Here is a 22152-nt window from a genome sequence, read left to right as displayed (position 1 = left end):
CAGAGAGAGCCCTGACAAACGGCCGACCGGCCCTCCCCAGCTGAGCACAGAGGACTTCCCACCTGGGCACACAAACCGGTCCCCGCCTGATTTATGTACACTAGTTTTCGAATACCTGGGGACACAGAAAAGAGCCCTCTCCTGGGATAGAGAGGTGGCCTTTCTTCCGTGCACAGAATGACACACACCTATAGGGAGAACCAGGACTTCACCCCGAGGGCCTGGACTGGGCACTGGGGTCCAGCTGGGGGCATCCGAGAGCCGTGGGTCCCCGTCCCCCCGCCCCCGCGCGGCCTGTCAGCCCCGCCCCGCGGGCCCCAAGTGCCCCGACACTGCCCGCCGCCAGCGGCCCTTCCGCCTCACTCAGCCTCGCCGCGGAGCGGGACAGGCGCGGGCCATGCTGCGGACAGCAGGGAAGGAGCTTGCCCTGGTAAGGGGACTAGGGGTCCTGGGACCCCACCTCCCTGGACACCCTCAGGTTCAGAAACTCTAGGTGCCCGCCCCCCAGACCCTATCTCCCCGCAGACCGGACCCTTCAGACTCGCCAGGGATTCCCTGCCTCGGGCCTCTTGTCCTCCGACCCAGTGGTTCCTCCTAGGGATGGGGGAGAGGGGGCCAGACACGGGCTCCGGGAGGCGGACCCTGGGACATTCCCAAATGCTACCCCGTCCTCCCAGGACCAGGGAGGAGGGCACGCGCATCGTCGAGGGGACTTCCCTAGTCTGAGTCTTACTAACTCCGGGAAGGCCCGGCCTGTGTCCCCACGGGAGAGGGGAGCCAAGGCCCCGGGACCCGACGCCCCGCGGTGCCCTGACCTCCCGCGTCCTCCGCGTCAGACGCCGCTGCAGGACTGGGGCGAGGAGACTAAGGACGGCGCCGTGTATAGCGTCTCCCTACGGCGGCAGCGCAGCCAGCGCCTGAGCCCGAGGGAAGGTCCTGGGGACAGCCAGGTGAGAAGGGGACTGAAGGGTGCGGCAGGCAGAAGTCCAGGTGAGGGCGGGGTGGAGCAGAGAGGCCTGGAGGTTAGGAGGCGAGAGCTGAGTGGAGGGCGGGAGCTGGGGCCCGAGGGAAGGGCGGGGCTTAGGGGTGGCCAGGTAAGATGGGCGTGCAGTTGAGTGGGGTAGAGGAGTGAGGGGCTGTCAGGTCAGGGCCCGGTTCGCAAGCGGGACCTGTTGGCAGGGGCTAGGTCAGCCAGGTGAATGGGGCGGAGCTGGAGAGGGAGGGGTGGCCTGGGGAGCTCAGGTGGGGCCGAGGGCAGGGACTCGGAGAGCCAGCGAAGCGTAGCTGGAGAGCTGAGAGTAGCCTGGAGGTGGGGGTGGGGGTGGCGGGTAGGGAGTGGGATGGACTAGTGAGTGGCAGCAGAGGGCGGGGCCGGGAGGACAATGGTGTCCAGGGCATTTGTGCACGGTGCAGAATAATAAATCCAGGGGCCAGGTTCGGAGGAAGGGGCAGGATCAGATGCAACAGCAACAGTCCTGCCACAATAGGTGTGATCAGAAAAGAGGTGCTCTGGGGGCCACTGGTCAGCGTGAGTGCCCCTGCCTCGCAGGTCCCCAGCCCCAGTGCCGGCACCTTCCTTCACTACCGCACGAGCAAGGTGCGTGTGCTGAGGGCAGCGCACCTGGAGCGGCTGGTGTGGGAGCTGGTGTCTGTAGACCGTGCGCAGGACCCGAGCTTCGTGCCTGCCTTCCTGGCCACCCACCAGGCCTTTGTGCCCACTGGACGGGTCTTGGGCCTTCTCCTGCCACCACCACCGCCGCCCCTGCCGCTCTGGTCAGTACGAATGGGGGAAACCTCCCTGCTCCCACCCCAGATCCTCGCCCCGGCCCTCCCTTATGTTTACAATTAGGAAATCAGAGCCCTGCTCCTAAGCGCCCCACCACCAGCACCCTTCTTCACCTGGCTGGGGGACTCTTTCCAGGGTAGAGTTCAAGAGGACAGAGGGTCAAGATCTGAGCATCAACAAGAACCTGAGGTTGGTTTCCCTTGGAATGGGGGGGGGGGGTTGTCCTAGAGGTCAAAGGTCAGATCTGAGTTTTGGGGGGCAGGGCTGCAGAACTCCCAGGTGGCCTCTGACACCCTGCTGTTCCGACCAGGGCTGTGGTGTCAGTGCTGGGCTCTTGGCTGCGGGACCACCCTCAGGACTTCTGGGACCCCCCTGCCCACGCAGACCTTGGCAGTGTCCGTACCTTTCTGGGCTGGGCCGCCCCATTTGGGGTTGAGGCCCTGGAAGCGGAGAAGCTGTTGAGAGATTTCCTGGAGGAGGCTGGGCAAGAGCAGGAGGAAGAGGAGAAGCCCCAAGCTTCTGCAGGTGAGGCATTTAGGGAACTGATAGTGCTCTGAGCAGGCCTTTCCTATTTACACCCTCCCCCAGGGGACTTCTCCCCTCAGGGAGCTACAGATCTTGGATGAGGTTCTTAATCCTGCCTGAACCTCAGTTTCCTCACCTATAAAATGGGGATAATAACCCTTTGTCTAACATATTGGCATTTACCTAACACCTCCCTCCCCCCACCCTCCTAACTGCAGAGATATTCCATCATTGGGTCAGGATGCCCTGCATTTTTCTTTTCTTTATTAAAAAAGAATATGTGCCTTTTAAAATATTGTTTTATTTAAAATAAAATTTTTTTTAATCCTCACCTGAGGACATGCTCTCTGATTTTAGAAAGAGGGAAATGGCATCAATGTGAAAGAGGCTGCCGCTCACAGGCACCCCGACCAGGGACCAAACCTGCAACCTAGGCACGTGCTCTGACCAGAAATCAAACCCTAGACATTTCAGTTTATGGTATGATACTCCAACCAGCTGAGCCACCAGGCCATGGCCTGACTGGTTGTTTATAGAAAAATGTACCAACCTCTGTTTTAGAGAGCTTTGTGGGGGAGAGAAAAATATCCACATACATCATTCAGCTCTTTGTTCAGTTGTCATCTCCTCAGACGTGATTTCTCTCATCCCTTCCCAACAAGTATATTCTCCCTTTCCTTTTGGCCTGCTTTATATTTCTGCATAGCACTCATTAGTTTTGTCCCCACCTCTGTCCCTGGAGGCAGGAAGAATGCAGATTCATTGACTGAATAATTGCATCCTGTTTATAAAGTATCATCTTTCACCCATCTGTGTTCCATCTGATTCCTATCACAAAAGCGTTTATATCCCTAATCCTCATCCTTCAATATACTGTATCCCTCCATCTTTCCTCATGTTTATTGAGTGTCTTTCTTCCTCTGCCTTCAGGATTTTACCAGCTGATTCCAAATCATTAGAACTGCACAGTCCAATGCAGTAGCCACTAGCCCCAGGTGGTATTGAAAGTAAACCTAGATTAATTATGTTAAAAATGAACATTGAGCCCTGGCTGGTGTGACTCAGTGGTTTGACTCCCAGTCAAGGTGCATGCCTGGGTTGTAGGCCGATCCATGTATCTCTTGCACATTGATGTTTCTCTCCCCCTCTTTCTGCTCCCCTTCCCCCTCTCTGAAAGTAAATAAATAAAATCTTTAAAATAAAATAAAATAAACTCAGTTCTTCCGTTGCAGAAGCTACCTTTCTAGAGCTCAGCAGGCACATCAGACAGCACAGATAGAATATGCTTTCACCATTACAGAAAATTCTTGAAAATGCTGCCTTATTGCTTCTCGGCCTTTTGGCTAAGATCAAGTGTAGAAAATGCTGCCCTAAGCTATGAGTTCTTGAGGTCAGAGGAGAAAATGGACATTTATTAAACACCTACTGTGTTCCAGGCTCTGGGAACCTAACATCTTTATTTCGGGGTAATTTTTTACTATAGAAGATTTCAGACATACACAGAAGTAGGGAGAATAGTATAAAGAACACTCAAATACCCATTACTCACCTTCAACAATGATCAATTTGAGAAGAAAAAAATTTCCAGGATGATTTGAAGGCAAATCTCAGATCTATGTTACTTCACACATCAATACTTTGGTTTACTCCTCTAACTGACAAGGACTTTAAAAAATATATAACTTTCATGCCCACAATCATTTCCAACAAAATCAGGAATAATTACTTAATATCAAAAAATACCCAGTCTGTAGTCAAATCCCCCTATTGTCCCTAAATTGTCTTTTTTACAATTGTTTCTTTGCAACACAAAGATCCATTTAAGGTATTCTGTTGTGTTTCTTGGGTCCCTTTTATTCCATGACAGTTCACCTTTGCCTTTTGTTTAACGCCAATAGGGAAAAATGGCATTAAATGAGCAATGTGAGACATTTGTCTGGAGCAATGTCTCACATTCTTCTTCATTTGCCTGTTTGCTTTCTCATGGCACTATGTGATATGTTCCTCTATCCCCCGTATTTGCTGTAAGATCTAAAGGCTTGAATAGATTCAGGTGTAATTTTTTTCCCCATTGCCACTTTTTAAACTATTATTTTGCAATGTCACCTGTCCTAATATGAAATGAAAGACTACTAATAAGCAGATTTATACAGATAATTTTAAAATAATAATATGATGCTGTAACTGTAATACAAAGAAAAATAAAATGAAAGCAGCTTACACAATAAACTGCGCTTGCGGCCGTGTCTGCGCTCAGGCACGCCTCCCTAGGAGGCATGGTGAACTTTTGCTGTAGCATCATGGTCAACGTGACAGGCACACACACCCGCTAATGCAGGGGCGTGCACTGGCGACACAGAAGCAGCGGCATAGATGTTGGTGACATCATTTTCCAAAACGCTGAACACCACTTGCAATTTCCAAACAGAACAGAGTTCAGAGTTTCACAGTCCTTGAGTTCCTGGAGTCAAAATAATTAGTGTTTATGAGCAAGACAGTTGGGTGTTAGATGCGGATTACTGTAAACAGGTTGTTCAAGGACACAAATGAATGGAAAAAGAAAGAATAAATAAATAAGAGAAAAATAGAATAAACCAAAAAAGGGGGGAAAACAAACAAAAAGGAACAAGGACACAGATGTCTTAGACATTTGGAGCCTGGGTGACAGAATTCCACACAGTGCAGGACAGCCCATCCCTGGAGCAAGATTCCAACTTCTAAAGTGCCCCCTGGGGATGCCATTGAAAGCCCGTTCATCATTCATATTGTAGCAGCCTGGTATCCATGATCTTATTTGATTTTTGAAAAAGAAATGCAGATAAAGAAAACAAGGCACAGAGAGGTTTAAAGGCTTGTTTTAGTTCGCACAGGAAGACAGTGGACAAGTTTGAATTTGAACTTGGCACTTTCTGACAGTAACCTTCCCTTAATCCCTCTCACCGTAAGAAAAGGGCAGAAGATGTTATCCTAATAAAGTCTTAAAGTCGTAAAGCTCTATTTTCTTTCTTTTTTTTTTAAATAATGTCTCACTGTTATTATTTTTTTATTTGTGGATTTTAGAGAGAGGGAGAAAAATGCCAATTTGTTGTTTCACTTATTTGTGCTTTCATTGGTTGATTCTTGCATGTGCCCCAACCTTCCTGGCTATGGAGATGCTGCTCTAACCAACTGGCCTGTCAGGCCACGGCCATAAGGCTCTATTTTCTGTCTTTGAGCGCCTGGCTTCAAATTCCTGCCCTGTCATTTACTAAGGAGACTTAGGGTAGATTGTTCCTGTCTCAGTTTCTCCACCTGTAGAAGGTGGATAATAGTACCTGGCTTACTAGTAAGTGTGCTAAATTGCAGACTTAATCCACACTAGGTGCTCAGTGAAGGTCACTCTTGCTCTGAAGTCCTCACAAACATTCAGGGAGGTCTTCATTTCACAGGTGAGCGAGCAAAGCGAGGCTCAGGAGTGCTAAGGGGCTTGCGCTAGGTCACACAGCCAGTCCTGGGTTCACACTTGAGAATTTTTAACCCTCTCTAATTAGCTCCCTCAGGACCTCCTGGAACTGCGCCGACTCTCAACCTGGACTCCCCTGAAGGCTGCTCAGAAGAGGAGGAAGGGTTGGTCCAAGAAGGCCCTGAGCTCCTGGACTTCAGTGTAGACAAGGTGGCTGAGCAGTTGACTCTGATGGATGTGGTGAGGATGCCGGAGGGGCGCGGCGGCGGCGGTGGTGGGGGCAGTTGGACCCGAAGGGCAGCTTGTCTAGCACGGATTCTAATCCCCCAGCCCTCCAACCCCCTCTCTCAGGAGCTTTTCTCCCGGGTGCGGCCCTGGGAGTGCCTGGGCTCCGTGTGGTCGCAGCGGGATCGACCAGGGGCCGCGGGCACCGCCCCCACTGTGCGCGCCACTGTGACCCAGTTCAACATGGTGACCGGCTGCGTATTGGGCTCGGTGCTCGGGGCGCCGGGCCTCGCCACCCCCCAGAGGGCCCAGCGGCTGGAAAAGTGGATCCGCATCGCCCAGGTGCTTGCTATAGGGGAGGGAATCTGCGGGCCGGAGCGGGAGGCAGGTGAGGAACAGAGAGAGGCAGGGGGGTGGGCGGTAAACGGTGGAACACGGACTGGAGTTTGGGAACTTGGAGGGCGTTGAGACGGAAGGTGCTAAAGGAAAAGTCTAGGAGAAAGCCGTGCCAGGCTGAGGCTGGGACAGCCTAGAGACACTGGGTGGGTCTTAGGATAAGAGGATGGGATGGCGGGTGATGGGGCGGGAATGGGATGAAACCCAGAGTCGGGGGGTGGGGGGGGCGGTCCTGAAAACGACTGGGATCGGGTGGGGCAGGAACCCAAAGAGAGAGTCGGCGGTGGCAAGCAGGAGGGGAGCCTGGCCCGAGACTCGGATTCAGGGAGGAGGGGGCTGCGTCCTGGACAGGTGCTGTGGGCGCATCTAGTGCCCAGGGAAGAGTAAGAGTGGGGACAAGAGAAGCCAAGATCAGAAGGAGGGGATGGAGGAGCCCCTGGGAGAGGGGCTGGGGCTGCAGGTTGGGAGAGGGAGGAGCTCCTGGAGGAGAAACTGAGTCTTAGTAGGTTGTCAGATGCGGGGCCAGCAGTCACGAGATTCTAGAAGGCGGATTGTACCTGGTCAGGCTTGGGGTCTGACCAGCGCCCCGACCCTGCCCCCAGCGCTGCAGGGAACTGCGGAACTTCTCCTCCCTGCGCGCTATCCTGTCCGCCCTGCAGTCCAACCCCATCTACCGGCTCAAGAGCTGCTGGGGCGCCGTGGGCAGGTGAGCAAGAATGGGGAGAGGAGCTGCGGCGAGACCTCCTCCCTGCCCAATCGCGGCCTGACCCTCCCAGCCACCAACCCCTGACCCCTCTCCTGTCCCCCACAGGGAACCGTTATCCACTTTCAGGAAACTTTCACAGATTTTCTCCGATGAGAACAACCACCTCAGCAGCAGAGAGATTCTTTCTCAGGTACAGAGGCCCCGGAAGGGAGCCCGGCGGGGGGAGGGGGGGCAGGCAGAGATTGTCCTTGTCCTAACACTCAGCTGTCCTGTCCCTGCACTGCAGGAATGACCTTGCCCGTGTGCGTGGGCCGCCCCACGTTTTTACTGCCTCTGCTGCCCTCATGATAGCTCACACTTGGTAACTGCCTTATTTATTCATTCAACAAATACCAGAAGTTACAAGAAAAAGGTCGCTTAAGGCTAGAATCATAGCAAAGAGTGAAACAAAAAATCATGTGAGGGACTTTTCGTTAATAAGCAAAACTAAAAAATGTGTGCCCACAGATCAGACTTACTGTAGGCAAGACTGCAGCTCTACATGCAGTTAGGTGCTGGTTTTAGGGTGAGTCCGGAACACATGGGACGCTCTTCACATTCACCTCGTGCAGGTCTCTCCCCAAATGTCTCCCTCGGAGAGGCCTTCCATGCGCCTCCCCAGCACCTCCATACACTCCGCCCCCACCTCCGCCCCCCCCCTTTATTGCTCTTATCTCTAAGAGTGCTTAATTACAAGCGAAGTTAGGTTGTTTCTCTCCCTTCCTCATGTCTGCTCCACAAGTCCAAGGTTTTTCTCTGTTTTGCTCACTGCTGCTTCCCCAGGACACAGAACAATGCCTGGCCCAGAGTCGGCGCTCAGTAAATATCTTGAGTGAATGAGTATTTCACAGAAGGATGATCTCAAGGAACAAGGAGCACTGCATTAAGCACCTACTGTGTACCAGACACTATGCCAGAAGTCTTGGCCATGAACCAGAGAGACACAGTTCATACCCTGGGGAGATTTAGGCTCCAGACGGGGAGACACACAGGACAATAATAACTGCCCCAGTAAGGACATATAATTAATTACCAGGCAGAGCAACACTATGAAGGCAAGGGTCGGGGCATTCCCAGGGCACTGCCTGAGGGCCTGTTCCCGCAAGCCTGGGACAAGGATTCTCCACTGTGTTGAGACTGTCCCTGGGAGCCATGGCATCCACAAGCCCCATCTCTGGGCGCCCCAGTGGGGGCCTGCCCCCTGCCACTTATCTGCTCTCTCCCTCCCTCCCTCCCTCCCGTTGTTCACTTTCCTTTGAGTATGGCCTTTGCAACTGGTTTGTGATGGCTAAAAGCAAAATGGGTGTGTACTGAGGTATCTTCCCTGAAGGAGAGGTCCAAGAGACCCCAGGATCGCTCAGTGCTTCCCCTGCCCCCAGGAGGAGGCCACTGAGGGACCCCCAGAGGAGGATACTCCCCCAGGAAGCCTGCCTCCAGTGAGTGACGGTGGTTTGGGCGGGGGACTAGTGGGGCTCTCATGGAAGGGGATGATGGAGCTTGATGGGGCCATGATGGCTGAGAGTGACTGGAGCTCTGGGGGCCACAGAAATTGCCCCCAGGTCCGGTCCCCTATCTTGGCACCTTCCTCACGGACCTGGTCATGCTGGACACAGCCCTGCCGGACATACTAGAGGTGCGACTCCTGACTCTTGACCCCAGCACCCCTTGCCCTCAGCACAGTGGGCCTCCAGACATCCGGCCCTTGACCCTACCTGCACTCCTGACCCCAGTCCCCTTAGTACAGTGGGGCTTCTGACATCCCCACCCCTGACCTTGACCCTCGATCAATCCTTGACCCTGGAGACTCCAGTTCAGACAAAGTTTGCCCCCAGGGGGATCTCATCAACTTTGAGAAGAGGAGGAAGGTGAGCGGGCACTTGGGTGAGTGTGGGAGGGGCCCGGGTGGGGTAAGGGTGGGGGTGAGGTCTCAGAAGCCATACCCTCAGGAGTGGGAGGTCCTGGCCCGGATCCAGCAGCTACAGAAGCGCTGTCGGAGCTACCGCCTGAGCCCGTGCCCACCTGTCCTGGCTGCCCTGCGTGCCCAGCGCCAGCTCAGTGAGGAACAGAGGTGACCCTGTGGCCTGACCCAGCCCCACCTCGCAGACCCCGGATTACACACTGGTTTCGCCTAAGACCCGCCCCGCTTCTTGAGCTCTGACCCCCAAACTGTGACCTTGCATTATCTCCAGCTCAATTGAGGGCCTCAGATGACCTCTGACCTCAAATTTGACTCCATTTAACTTTCTGACTTCAACCTTTAACGTACAGCTGGCTATTCGACCATCTCATCTGTTTTCTTCCCACCTCTGACCCTGACCTGTGACCCATTCATGACCCCCTCCATCTGACTCTCTGAGCCCAGTCACTAACCTCCAACTTCAAGTAACTGACTCCAACTTGGACATAAATTTGAATATCCAACTCAACTCTCCCAATTATTTCCTTCTATTCTATTGAATCCATGACCCTAACTATTGAACCCAATGATTACCTGACCTCGAATTCTATTCTTGACCCAATTTGAGCTGTGGGCACCCAGGGCTCTTCAGTCTCACCCCGTGAATCCCTGTGTGACCTGCCAGCCAAGCTATCCCATCTAATTTCTAATAAGACCCTACTTTATGATCTCATTTACTACCCTGACTCTTGTATTTGGTGCCCAGCACTTGGCTGTTTCTCACAGTGCCCAGAACCCAGATCCCAACTGATTTTAACTCTCATCCTCCAAACCTCCCCCCACCTGCACCTTGATCCCTCAGCTACCGCGTCTCCCGTGTCATTGAGCCACCAGCTGCCTCCTGTCCCAGCTCCCCGCGTGTGCGGCGACGAATCAGCCTCCCCAAGCGTCTCAGTGCGTGAGTCTTGGGTGGGGGTGGTATGTGGGGTGATATGCCCAGAGGTGGGCGGGCTGCTCCAGGGGCTGAGTCTGGCCTTATCCTCATTCTTTGTCCCCATCCTCAGGAAGTTGTCCCGAGAGAGAGGCTCATCCCCTGGTGGGAGTCCTGGGGACCCCTCATCCCCTACCTCCAGGTGAGCATCTCTCTTAGCGAAGGGATTGGAGATAACAGGGTCAGAGGTCGGGGTAGCTACAGCACCTCAGGCTCTATGTCTCTCCCAGTTTGTCCCCAGGGTCTCCCCCATCCAGCCCCAGAATGAGGGACCCTCCTCCTGGAAGTCCCCCAGCCTCTCCAGGGCCCCTGGGCCCCAGTACCAAGGTACCAGGACTGCCTGTGGAGCTGTGGGCACCCAGGGCTCTGCGTGTGTGTGTGTGTGTGTGTGTGTGTGCGCGCGCGCAGTGTACAGGATTTTAAGGCCAGGCATGTACACAGGAGATTGTACTCATGCTTGACTTCGCCCTCAGGGTGTCCGTCCAAGGTGCCATGTACACTTTCATAGTCCTGATTGAGGAATTGTCCCTACATCTGAATTGTGCTCAGATGTAGACCCGTGCGTCTGCTCGCCCACAGGGCACTCCCAGATGCAATCACACACTTTTGTGAGAATATGCATGTCACCACGAATTTGCATTCCTAAAGGGGAAATGTGGGCATGAATATCCACAAATCCACAGGACCATGTGCAGGGCTATTCATGGACCTGGACTTGTGTGTGTACAACTGTGAGCATATGTATGTACACACTGTTCTGTGTACACAGCATTTCTTGTGTGTGAACATGGGTTTGTGTGTTTATCAATTGTGTAAATTTGTGTAACAGGGAGTAAAGGTCTGTATGTGATGGATTGTACACATGTAGGCTTGTGTGTGGGTGTCCTAATTGTGTGTCCCCTGGCTCTGGGTGTGTAGGGGCATGTGTTGAATACATTCACGAGGAAGGGGCTTAGTGCGCTCCCACTGCTCAGCCCCCACCCCCTACTGCCTACAGATGCCCCTGGCCTTGACCCTGAGCTGCCCGGTGGGGCAGCAGGGCTCGGAGGCCCGAGTCATCCGAGTCAGCATCGACAACAACCATGGGAACCTGTATCGGAGCATCCTGGTGAGGAGCTAGGCCAGGGACCTGCTGGGGGCAGCCCTGCCGTCGGGGGTCCGGCCGCCACACCTCACCTTCCACTTCTTTTTCCCAGCTCACGAGTCAGGACAAGGCCCCCAGTGTGGTGCAGAGAGCCTTGCAGAAACACAACGTGGCCCAGCCTTGGGCCCACGACTACCAGCTCTTCCAAGTCCTTCCTGGGGACAGGGGTGAGCAGGGACAGCTTGGAGCCTTGGCTGGGGGGCTGCTGGGCTCTGAGGTGGCACAGGCATAGAGTAAGGAAAAGATGAAGCAGGGTGGGGGTAAAAGGCAGTAAAATATTTGTTTTTCAATTACATGGCTCCTGCGGTTATCCTGGCTCAGTGTGAGGCAAGGGGACACCAAAGGTGTCTTCCTAGGATTTATGGGGAAATGAGATTGTTCAGGGTTCAATGGAAGGGACTGTAGAGGTTTGTCTGAGCTTAAGTGTACGGGATCATGAGGCTGTTCATGCTCGTTCTGGTGGGGCGCACGAGTGAAGAAGGCCTGGGCTCTGTCTGAGGGGAAATGAGTTTGTCCAGGTTCAGTGCGAGGACTCTGAAGTTATCTGAACTTGGCATAGGAGAAGGCCACAAGGCATTGAAATTCAGGTAGGGGAGCATGAGGTGGTTCAGTGTAGGAGGTTGCCTAGTTTTTGCAAGGGAGAGGCAAGGTTGCTGTATTAAAGGGTGTGATCTGAGCAGGTGGTTGGACATTAGGAAGGAATATAGGAGGTTCAGGTGTCAAGGGCCCCAGGTTGTGCAGGCTGGAAGTGGGAAGTCAGAAGTTATCCAAGTTCATGGTAAGAGCAGCATGAACTTGGCTGGGAACTGGGTGTGAGGGAGGGTGGGGTAGGAAGAAAGTTGTTTGGAATGGATGGCCTGAGTTTGCCGGAGCCTGTAGCGTAGATAGTCCAGACCCCAGAGGAAGTGGCAGGAGTAGCCCAGGTTCACGGTGGGGAGGAAACCTGAGGTTGTACAGCCTTCAAGAAAGAAGTTGTCTAGGTTCCCAGTGAAAGAAGAATGAGGTTGGCTTAGCCCTGATGGAAGAGGCTCAAGGTTGTTCAGGCCCCAGGGTGATTGGCAGAAGGCAACCTAGGTCCCTTGTGGGGGAAGTATGAGGTTGTGCGGGCCTTTCATTATTATGTCCACGCCTGACCAGAGCTCCTGATTCCTGACAACGCCAACGTCTTCTATGCCATGAGTCCAGCCGCCTCTGGAGACTTCATGCTGCGGCGGAAGGAGGAGGCCCGGCACACAACCTCCGTCTCCGCAACCTGAGTTGGCCCTCTCCTTCCTCCAGGACACAGGTCCCATGGGTGGCTTCTATCACCATGGGGCAGGGAGGGCACTCCCATTCCCCACTAGAGCCCACTGTGCTCCGTACCCTGTGGCCCCTCCCCACCAAGTTTATTGGACTCCATCCCTTTGACCTTCCTGGCACTGGATCCCTATTCCAAAGCCATCAGCTCACAGGGTGGCTGGTGGAGAACTCCATTGCATGCTGGGAGGGTCAGACCCTTCCCCAGAGAAATCTTGTAACTGTTGGAGATGCATCAGAACTGAGAGAAGCAGATGAAAACAGTGACCAGAATTATGAAACAGGAGTCAGTCTTCTTTCTTTGGTGCCTGTGCTTCATGTTCACTCTTCATTAAGATAAAAACGTAAAAGGAAAAAACTAAGAGCCCTAAAAAAGGGGTTGGGTGAAGCATGACCAAACACTGGAAGAGGGTGGCTGTCATACACACAGCTTTCAGAAGTCCCTCCCCCATCACTTTTGGAACGATATGCTTCTTTTCTGCTGTGTACATGGGAGATGAAAAAGTGAAATTCCAGTGGAATCAGAGACGAATAACATCACCCCCCTCAGTCAATAAGAGCTCTGGGGATGAAAGGAGAAGTTGAGCCATCTATTAATACTGGGGTAGGAAGAAAAAACAGGTAAAGAAGGCAGAGATGGAGTGAGTTGTAGGGCCACGTACAACAGAGTCAACAATAATAATAATAATATGCCCACTTATTAACTCCACTCTGTGCTTGACAATAACTAGGGCCTTTATATTTCACTGCATTAGGATTCTTTATGTTTCAAGTGGTCAAAAATCCAATTCAAATAGGCATGTGCCAAAAAGGAAATTAATAACTCGTGTGATTGAAAAGTTCAGTGAGTTCAGCTTCAGGTACAGTTGGATCCAGGAACTCAAAAGCTGTCATCAGGATTTTATTGCTGCTTCTTGGCTCTACTTTTGCTCTAAGAATAAAATTGGCCATTGTACCCTCAAATCCAATCACCTTCTATGGTGATAGAACCAGTGATTTTTACCTAGTCACCCCAAAATTTTTTTTTAAATGTATTTCCAGTATCTATTGCAGCAAAAGTGGTCATGTGACTAGGTCCTGGACAGTGAAATGTAAAGGGAAAGAATGTGGGTAAATCCTATGTTCTGCCCTTAAAGACAAGTCCTCCCCTTTCTCCTTTTCTGCCTCCTGCTGTTTAGAGCGAATCATTTTGGGTGTTTTTTTTTGTTGTTGTTGTTGTTTCTTTTTTTTTCATATACATTTGTCTCTGCCTTCCCCCTAGAGTGAATCATTTTGGATTGAGCAGTTCACATTCTCTAAGTAATTGAGCAACAAATTGAAAAGAGCATGGCTATCTGAGACCAGGGAGCTGCCATCTTGTATTAGCTGCTACCTGGGTTGACACATACGAGAGAGAGAAATGTTTATCTTACTTGAACCACTGCTATTTGCGTCTCTGTTACAGTCACCTGAAGAACACTTTAAGTAACACAGCCCCACTCCAAGGCAGGCCCACACCTCTTGGGTGCAGCACCAAGCTTATACCCCACCACTTCTGCCCTCCCATGCTTGCCAGGAGAACTAATGCATTTTTCCCATCAAGTCAAGCTGAAGTCCCATAGCCAATGCCCATTGGACCAACTTGTATCACATAGCCACCCCGAACCAATCGCTGTTTAGAGGAATGTAACATACTAATTAGCCAGGCCTGGGTCCTGCGCCCATCCTTTGAGCTGGCAGAGAAACTTCACATCACAGAAGTGAAGTCTGGAAGGGCACAAAAATGGAAATTACATTTGGAGGCTGTTACTAGGAGAAGGGACAATTCTGGTGAATGGACAAAAATAATTCCTAGGGTTGTAAACATTGTCCTTGGAGCAATCATGGGGGTTGCTCAGGCCCTGTCTGGGGTGGGAGAGGAGATAGAAGAGTCTAAACATCTTGCCCTGGCTGGTATGGCTCAGTGGACTGAGTGCCGGCCTGCGAACTGAGGGATCTCCAGTTTAATTCCCAGTCAGGGCACACGCCTGGGTCGCGGGCCAGGTTCTCAGTCGAGGGTGCGTGAGAGGCAACCGATGGGTGTTTCTCCAGCACATCGATGTTTCTCTCCCTCTCTGCCCCTCTCTCTAAAAAATAAATAAAATAAGCATGACGTAGCGTCTGGTAGAAGACAGTAGCAGTACACAACCTGATTTTGGGGGAGTGAGGGGTTGCTATGAATATTATGACCTTAATACTAATTGGATATAAGTAACAATATCTTGAACTAGCTTAAATAATAAATGCTATATAATGTAGTATGCCAATTATATCTCAATAAAAATAAAATAATTGCTATCCTTACCGAGTGCTTACTATGTGCCAGGCTGTATTCTAAGATCTTGATATAATCTATCTCATTTAATCCTCATAATAGCCCCATGGAGTAGGCACTATTATTTCCCCCATTTTATACATGAAAAACTGAGACTAGGGAGGATTGAGCAATTTAACCATGGTGGCATGGTAAGTGACAAGGCTGGGGTGCGATGTGACAGAACATGTGCCCTTCACACTGAGCTAGTTGGTCTCTCACGATCACAGTTTACATGCAGGGGTGTCCAACCTACGGCCCGCAGGCCGCGTGCGGCCCAGGATGGCTACGGATGCGGCCCAACACAAATCATAAATTTACTTGAAACCTTTTTTTTTTGCTCATCAGTTTTTGTTAGTGTTTGTGCACTTAATGTGTGGCCCAAGACAACTCCTCTTCTTCCCGTGTGGCCCAGAGACGCCAAAAGCTTGGACACCCCTGGTACGGCTTCGGCCTTCCCTCTCACACACACAGTCCAAATGCCAATTTCCTGAGGAAGAGATTATCACTGAATCACTTCTGTTCTTTATAATTGCAGGGGGGTACTCAGGCACAGCTGTATCCAATGATTAACACAAGGTCAACTATATCTTTACATTTCTTAGCTGGACTTTTCTCGAATCTTTGTACATATTTCTTGGGCTCCTACTGTGTGCCATTAATGAGGGCAGTGAATCAATGACAAAACATCATACATGTCAGGTGATAGCAAGCACAACGGATGCAAAATATAATAAGACGTTTAAGGGCAATGGCAAGTGTGGGATAGGAGGGTTGTGATTTTTAAATAGGATAATCAGGGAGGGCTTTACTGAAGAGGTGACATTTGGGCAGAGGCCTGAATAAAGTGAAGGAGCGACCCCTGATATTTAGAGGAAGAGCCTTCCAGGCAGAGGGAACAGATGGTGCAAAAGTCCATGTTAACTTTACCATCTGGCAGTTTCTTCCCTCCTAATGGCAAAGATGTTCCCGGCTGCTCCATCCGCCCACCTTGTCCCCTAGTAGAAAGTGACACCCCCTTTCCAAATAAGACCAGGTAAAGTCCCAGGTTAGAAGCTCATTGATTGCATTTGGATCACATGCCCACTCTGAACCAATCACTGTGCTCCAGGGAATGGAGTGTTTAATTGGCACTAATCTGGCGCTGGCAGGAGCAATCAGGTAGGTACCACCCCCTCCTCAGGCATGTACCTCCGTGGGCTGTTTACCCCAGTTCAAACTCAGCCCAAGCGAATAGTTTTTATGGCTTGTTCTATAATTACTTCCCACATTATTAAAAGAACTGCATACTCCTTGTAAAGTAAAACCAGAGTATACACATGTAAACAGTAAATTCCCCCCCAAAAAATCACAAAATATCACACTCCAGAATATATGGAATTTTACTAATACAGGACCAATTACGATTAATATTTATTTCTACCCAGACTGGGCAGAGATGTTAATACGATAATATCAGTAGTTTACATTTTTGAAATGTTTGCTATATACCAACCCAAATTTTACAGATGAGCAGACCGAAGCTCAGATAAGGTAGGTCACCTGTCCAGGTTACACAGCAAGAAAGTGTTTCTGACGCACAAACCAGAGCTATTCTCGTCCCCGAGAGGCAGCGGGGCCTAAGAGGGCCTCTGTCCCCTCCCGCGGGGCCTGGCAGGGCTGCCGCCTCCTGCTTATCTCAGCCCAGGCTGCCTGTTTGTCCCGCCCCTTCGGGGGAGCTGCCACTTGGAGACGCCTGGCCGGGAAGGGCCTGGTCAGCTGTGTCCGGCGGAGGCAGCTGCTGACCCAGCTGCGGACTGTGCCAGAGGTGAAGGAAGCGTGGGGCAGGAGCTCTGGGCCCCCCGCGGCGGGGGCTGCATCATGGATCACCTCGGGGCGCCCCTGTGGCCTGGAGTCGGCTCCCTCTGTCTCCTGCTCACCGGGGCCGCTTTGGCTCCCCCTCCTAATCCCCCGGGCCCCAACTTCGAAAGCAAAGGTAAGAAAGAATGGAGCTGTGTGTGGACCCTTACACCGAGTCCCGGAGAGCAATGCTGGGGCCTGAATTTCCAACCTCGGTCCTAGGGACCAAGCTGGTGATTGAACACCTACAGCGGGTTCTGGTGGGGTATGACTGGTCTAAGTCCCCAGACAGGGCTCTGTGGGGGGAACGCTGGAAAGAAAAGTAAGTTTCCTGTTTTATCTTTTCAGGGAGCCTGGGACATGCTACATCCTAATGGGGCAGGAGTGGTACTGGGTCTGGACTGCGCGGTCTAGAGTCCCTGAGGGGAGAGGACCTAGCGGACTCTGCAGTAGGGGAGGGAGGAAAAAGTCCAGGTCCGAGTCAGAGGGGCCGGGCGGCAGTAGACTGTAAACACGGTCTGCGTGCGGGCACCAGGTCCCTTGTGCCGCTGGGTTGAGGGAGGGGGGCGGGGGGCACGGTTGGCGCTATCAAGCAGCCAGGAGCCTGCCTGGGCCGATAGGGAGCCCCGCCTCCTCCACACACACCCACTAGCTCGCAGGTCTTAGGCTGGAGCCGGCCGGGCAGCGGGAAACGGAGTCCTTGAACGCTGCGCTCAGTTCAGCGGGTTGCGGGGCGGGCGGGTAGGTGTGGGGGCGACAGTAAGGCAAGTTACTTGTGCCTGGGAGTTGGGGAGGCACCACATCCGCGTACCCCTCCGGGGCCCCGCTGGGGTACAGAGCTGGGTGGGGCTTTTGTTTTATCAGTACGCACAGGCGGCGGGAAAGAGGGGGAGGGCGCTGTGGTCCGAAAACAGGGCTCGGCTCCCCTGACCCCTTCCCCTCGTTCCCACCCCCAGCGGCTCTGCTGGCGGCTCGCGGTCCCGAAGAGCTTCTGTGTTTCACTGAGCGGTTGGAGGACTTGGTGTGTTTCTGGGAGGAAGCGGCAAGCCCCGGGGTCAGCCCGGACAATTACAGCTTCTCGTACCAGCTCGAGTGAGTTAGACGAAGCAGGCAGAGCGCCCCCGCGGGTGGAGGGAGCGGGCGGGCGGGGCCGGGGCAGGTTGGCACCCCTCCCCTGCTGGTGGGAAACCCGCAGAGTCAGGGCTGTCACATCCCCTAGCGGCCAGAGTTGGAACACTCTGGTGATCGCCGCTGGAGCGCGACCCCAAACCTCAGGGCTGGGACAACCTCTAAACCAGGTCTGAGTCGCGTAGGTGGGGCTGGGACGCCCCCTCGTGGTAGTGGCCAAAATGAACTCATTGTCCGGTCAATACCTCCCAATTTGCTCCCTTCACATGCAGAGGTGAGCTACGGAAGCCGTGTCGCCTGCACCAGGCGCCCGCGGCCCGCGGAGCCGTGCGCTTCTGGTGCTCGCTGCCTACGGCCGACACGTCGAGCTTTGTACCCTTAGAGCTGCGCGTCACAGCGGCCTCATCGGGTGCTCCACGCTATCACCGTGTCATCCAGATCAACGAAGTAGGTAAGTTTGCAGGGAATGGGGGAATGCCTATGAGGGGGGTCTCCGTCTCCGCCCACCTGAGCTACCTTTCTTGGTAGTGCTCCTGGACCCACCGGCGGGGCTAGAAGCGCGGCGGGCCGATGAGGGCGGCCAAGTGGTACTGCGCTGGCTCCCACCGCCTGGGGCCCCTATGGCGAGCCTCATCCGCTACGAGGTGAACATCTCCGGAGGCAGCGCCTCAGGGAGCGCGCAGAGGGTGAGGCTCAACCTTCGTTTCAGCCCGAAGGCTGCCCCAAAGTTCCAGCCCTTCTGTGTCCCGCCTAGACGGTCACTACCGCCCCGCCCCTCCAGGTCCCGCCCCTGACGCCCGACATCCCATTGCCCAGGCGACCGAGACAGCTCTACGCCCACCGACAGGGCCCCTTTCTCACTGCCTCCCCACCCAGCCCACCAACATCCTAGTCCCAAACCCTAAACCGTCGTCAGGACCCGGCTCCCTCCGTGCTCTAGCCCCTCCGTCTACCCAGAGCCCCGTGCTGATTGGACCCGAGCCTTACTGGGCCCTGCCTCTTAGTTTCTTCGCCCTTTGGCCGCGGTCCTTCCGTTCTCTGATTGGCCTGCCCTACGAGCCTGTGTCGGTTCGCCCCGCCTGCATTGCCGACGCCTTTCATTCGTACCCCGATCCCAGGTGGAGATCCTGGATGGCCGCACTGAGTGCGTGCTGAGCAATCTGCGGCGCGGAACGCGTTACACCTTCATGGTACGCGCGCGGATGGCGGAGCCGAGCTTCGATGGTTTCTGGAGCTCTTGGTCGGAGCCTGCGTCGCTGCAGACAGCTAGTGGTGAGGCCCCAAGTAGGGGTGTAGGAGGGGCTGGGGCTGAGTGTGGGGCAAGCCCACTGCCTTGACCTATTGCCGGCTCTCCAGACCTGGATCCGCTTATCCTGACGCTCTCCCTCATCCTCGTGCTCATCCTGCTGCTGCTGGCCGTGCTCGCCCTCCTCTCCCACCGCCGGTGAGCACCCCATTCCGGCACGTAGTCCAGACCCCTCCCCACCAGCGTCCCCTCTTTCGGTTCAGAGAGAGGCCCAAGGTCACACAGAGGGAAGTCAGTGGCAGGGCTGGGATGCAAGACAGGCCAGACCCAGACTCTTAATTAAAATATTCTGCTCTGGGGTACGGTCATCTGGTTTTTCTTCTGACTCAGTGGCTGCCCTTCTTTAGATTCCTTTGCAAGTTTCTTTTCCCAGTTCCATCAGCTTTTGTAAAGTCAGCAACATGGGCTTAATGGAAAGATTTAAGCCCCGGAGTGTCTTCCTGTTCCTGTTGTTAAGCTCCTCAGGTGCTTCAGGATACAACCAGCCTTCTGGAGGTTTTTGTAATTCTAAGCACATGCCAGGTGGTTTTACACCGCAGACCTTGGCACATGCTGTTCTTCCTACCTGGGATGCTCTTCCTGCCTTGTCCACTTAGCACCCTCCTCATTGTCTTTCAAGGCCCTGATTACTTATTTGGTTGGAATATACATAGTGAGTATCAACAATGTGTTAGGCACTGGAGAGAAAGTAAAAAACGAGCCAGGCATGTCCCTGACCTTGTGGATCTCGTGGTTGAGTCAGATAACAAGGGAGCCAACATGTTTGATTATGAATTGTGATAAGTGATACCACAGGAACAAATGGGATATGGGGAAATGACAACACAGTTAGGGAAGACCAGTGGGAGGTGGATATCAAAGTGGAAATCTGAAGGTTGGAAGGAAGCAGCCATGTAAAAAGCAAGGAGAAGAAACAAGTGCAAAGGCCCTGAGGTGGCAATGAGTTTGGAACATTGGGGCAGCTACAAGAGCGCTATGGCTAGAGCAGTGTGTGAAGAGGGAGCAGTGGATGAGGAGGTGAATGGAGTAATATGGGTGAAAATATGTAGGGTCATCTGCAGGGCTCTGGGGAGGAGACTGGAATGTATTCTGAATGCCCTGGGGAGCCATGGGAAGGAGTGAGAAGTGACATAGGGACCCCCAGGCAAGCCTGGGCCAGGTTAAAGGGCCCTTGAGACAATGCGTATTGAACCCCTACACATCCTTCGAAACTGTTTCAGTTACCCTCCTGTAGGCCCTACAGATGCTTCGGCCAAAGCCCCTTCTCGCCATCCCCTATACACTCCTGCCTTCATCACAGTCACCAGGGGCCAGGAGTATCTGTGCCCCTGTGACTGGATACAGAGAGGACATGTTCAATGACACATGCCCATATACATGTCTCTTTTGGTTTCACCAGGGCTCTGAAGCAGAAGATCTGGCCTGGCATCCCAAGCCCCGAGAGTGAGTTTGAGGGCCTTTTTACCACTCACAAGGGTAACTTCCAGGTAGGTGTCCTGGTTGTCCCCTCAGGGCCTGCGGCTTCCCTGCTCTTGTGGCCAAACCCCAGGTCTCTGAACTGACTGGTACTCTTTCCCCAGCAGTGGCTCTATCAGAACGACGGCTGTCCGTGGTGGAGCCCCTGCACCCCCTTCGCAGAGGACCCACCCGCCCCCCTGGAAGTCCTCTCTGAGCGCTGCTGGGGGGCGACCCAAGCAGTGGAGCCAGGGGCAGATGACAAGGGGCCCCTGCTGCACCCGGTGGGCGGTGAGCATGCCCAAGACACCTACCTTGTGCTGGACAAGTGGTTGCTGCCCCGAAGCCCACCGAGCCAGGACCCCCCACAGCCTGGTGGTGGTTTGGACAGAGTAGCCACTGATGAAGGCTCAGAAGCATCCTCCTGCTCATCTATTTTAGCCCTGAAGCCAGAGGGGGCCTCAGCCGCCAGCTTTGAGTACACCATCCTGGACCCCAGCTCCCAGCTCTTGCGCCCAAGGGCACTGCCCCCTGAGCTGCCCCCAACCCCGCCCCACTTAAAGTACCTGTACCTCGTGGTGTCAGACTCTGGCATCTCAACTGACTACAGCTCAGGGGGCTCCCAGGGAGCCAAAGGGGACTCATCCAATGGCCCCTATTCCAACCCTTATGAGAACAGCCTCATCCCAGCCCCTGAGCCTTCACCCGCCAGCTACGTGGCCTGCTCCTAGGACTCTAGTGCTCAGACGCTTGGGGACCCAGCATGACCTCAAGTGCTAATTGAGGCCCAGCACTTACCTGGCAGGGTCAGTGAGGCCTCTCTCAGGACTAGGGGCATTTCTGACCTTGTCTGTGTGCCTAATCCATCCTACTTAGGAAGTCATGACCTTGCAGTTTTGTTTTCTTTTTCTTTTTTTTTGTATATACATATATTGCTGCTCCTATATGGCTCAAGCCATAGGGGGAGCATTATAAAAGGCTGTGAGCTCAGTCTGAAATTCAGGACCTGGAAACCTGAATAATCATCATAATAAAATGAATTAGCCACTATAAGTTATGCTAGCTGCCATAACAGACTAGTTCTAAATCTGAGTGGCTTAACACAGTAGTTTCTCTCTCATATCTCAATTCAAACGGGTGGGCAGCCATCCCTGGGATGAGTCAGAAGCCCCGACTCTTGTTGTCTGTAGCTTCACCATCCTCCAAGGTCACCCTGGGGTCTTTAAGATGGGTCCTCTCCTCTGCATCCTGCCAGCCAGCAAGTAAAGGGTGAGAGAAGATTGGTGGGTTATTTTAGGGATCTAGCCTAGAAGTGGGCTCCACCTCTTCACAAATTCTACTGGCCAGAAATGGTTGCAACCCCACCTAGAATCATGGATGGCTGGGAAATGTAGTTTAGCTGTGCACTTGGGGAGAGGCAAGCTGTTTATGGGCCTCTAGCTTGTCTCTGCCACTAATAATAATAACAATATTAGTTCATAGGGCTTTATTCTATATCAGGCCATATTCTAAGAAAGCATTCTGATGACACCAAATGTCAAGTGGCTCAATGGAAGTTCAAATTTAACCACTCTTTAAAAGTTTGGAATAATTTACAAAAGCTGAACATATGTATACCTTCTGCTGCAGCAATTCCACTTGGAAT

The 22152-nt window shown here is 53.1% G+C and overlaps 2 protein-coding genes across 3 annotated transcripts; both read left to right on the top strand.

Annotated features, from left to right (window-relative positions):
* Window positions 1-397: 397 nt before the first annotated feature.
* Window positions 398-12523, top strand: RGL3 (ral guanine nucleotide dissociation stimulator like 3). Of its 2 annotated transcripts, none has more exons than XM_054562000.1 (20): window positions 398-430; window positions 837-950; window positions 1550-1773; window positions 1922-1975; window positions 2097-2311; window positions 5851-5993; window positions 6105-6320; window positions 6977-7080; window positions 7186-7270; window positions 8499-8555; window positions 8666-8752; window positions 8952-8984; window positions 9066-9187; window positions 9879-9974; window positions 10081-10149; window positions 10238-10375; window positions 10964-11006; window positions 11044-11115; window positions 11204-11318; window positions 12289-12523. In XM_054562000.1, the coding sequence occupies exons 1-20, from the start codon at window positions 398-400 to the stop codon at window positions 12405-12407; spliced, it is 2139 nt and encodes a 712-aa protein (XP_054417975.1). In that variant the 3' UTR covers window positions 12408-12523. The 2 variants fall into 2 exon arrangements, with proteins under 2 accessions (XP_054417975.1, XP_054417976.1); XM_054562001.1 differs by having other exon boundaries at window positions 10220-10375.
* Window positions 12524-16583: 4060 nt separating this feature from the next.
* On the top strand, window positions 16584-21973 carry EPOR (erythropoietin receptor). The gene is made up of 8 exons (XM_054562004.1): window positions 16584-16754; window positions 17575-17710; window positions 18019-18197; window positions 18275-18432; window positions 18865-19018; window positions 19103-19190; window positions 20452-20539; window positions 20633-21973. The coding sequence occupies exons 1-8, from the start codon at window positions 16640-16642 to the stop codon at window positions 21236-21238; spliced, it is 1524 nt and encodes a 507-aa protein (XP_054417979.1). The 5' UTR covers window positions 16584-16639; the 3' UTR covers window positions 21239-21973.
* The last annotated feature ends 179 nt before the right edge of the window (window positions 21974-22152 follow it).

This window comes from Pteronotus mesoamericanus, unplaced genomic scaffold, assembly GCF_021234165.1.
Source record: "Pteronotus mesoamericanus isolate MK-2021 breed Mesoamerican mustached bat unplaced genomic scaffold, CSHL_Meso_final scaffold_636, whole genome shotgun sequence".
In the NCBI taxonomy this organism is placed as follows: Eukaryota; Metazoa; Chordata; class Mammalia; order Chiroptera; family Mormoopidae; genus Pteronotus; species Pteronotus mesoamericanus.
This window is presented reverse-complemented; position numbering and strand designations above follow the sequence as displayed.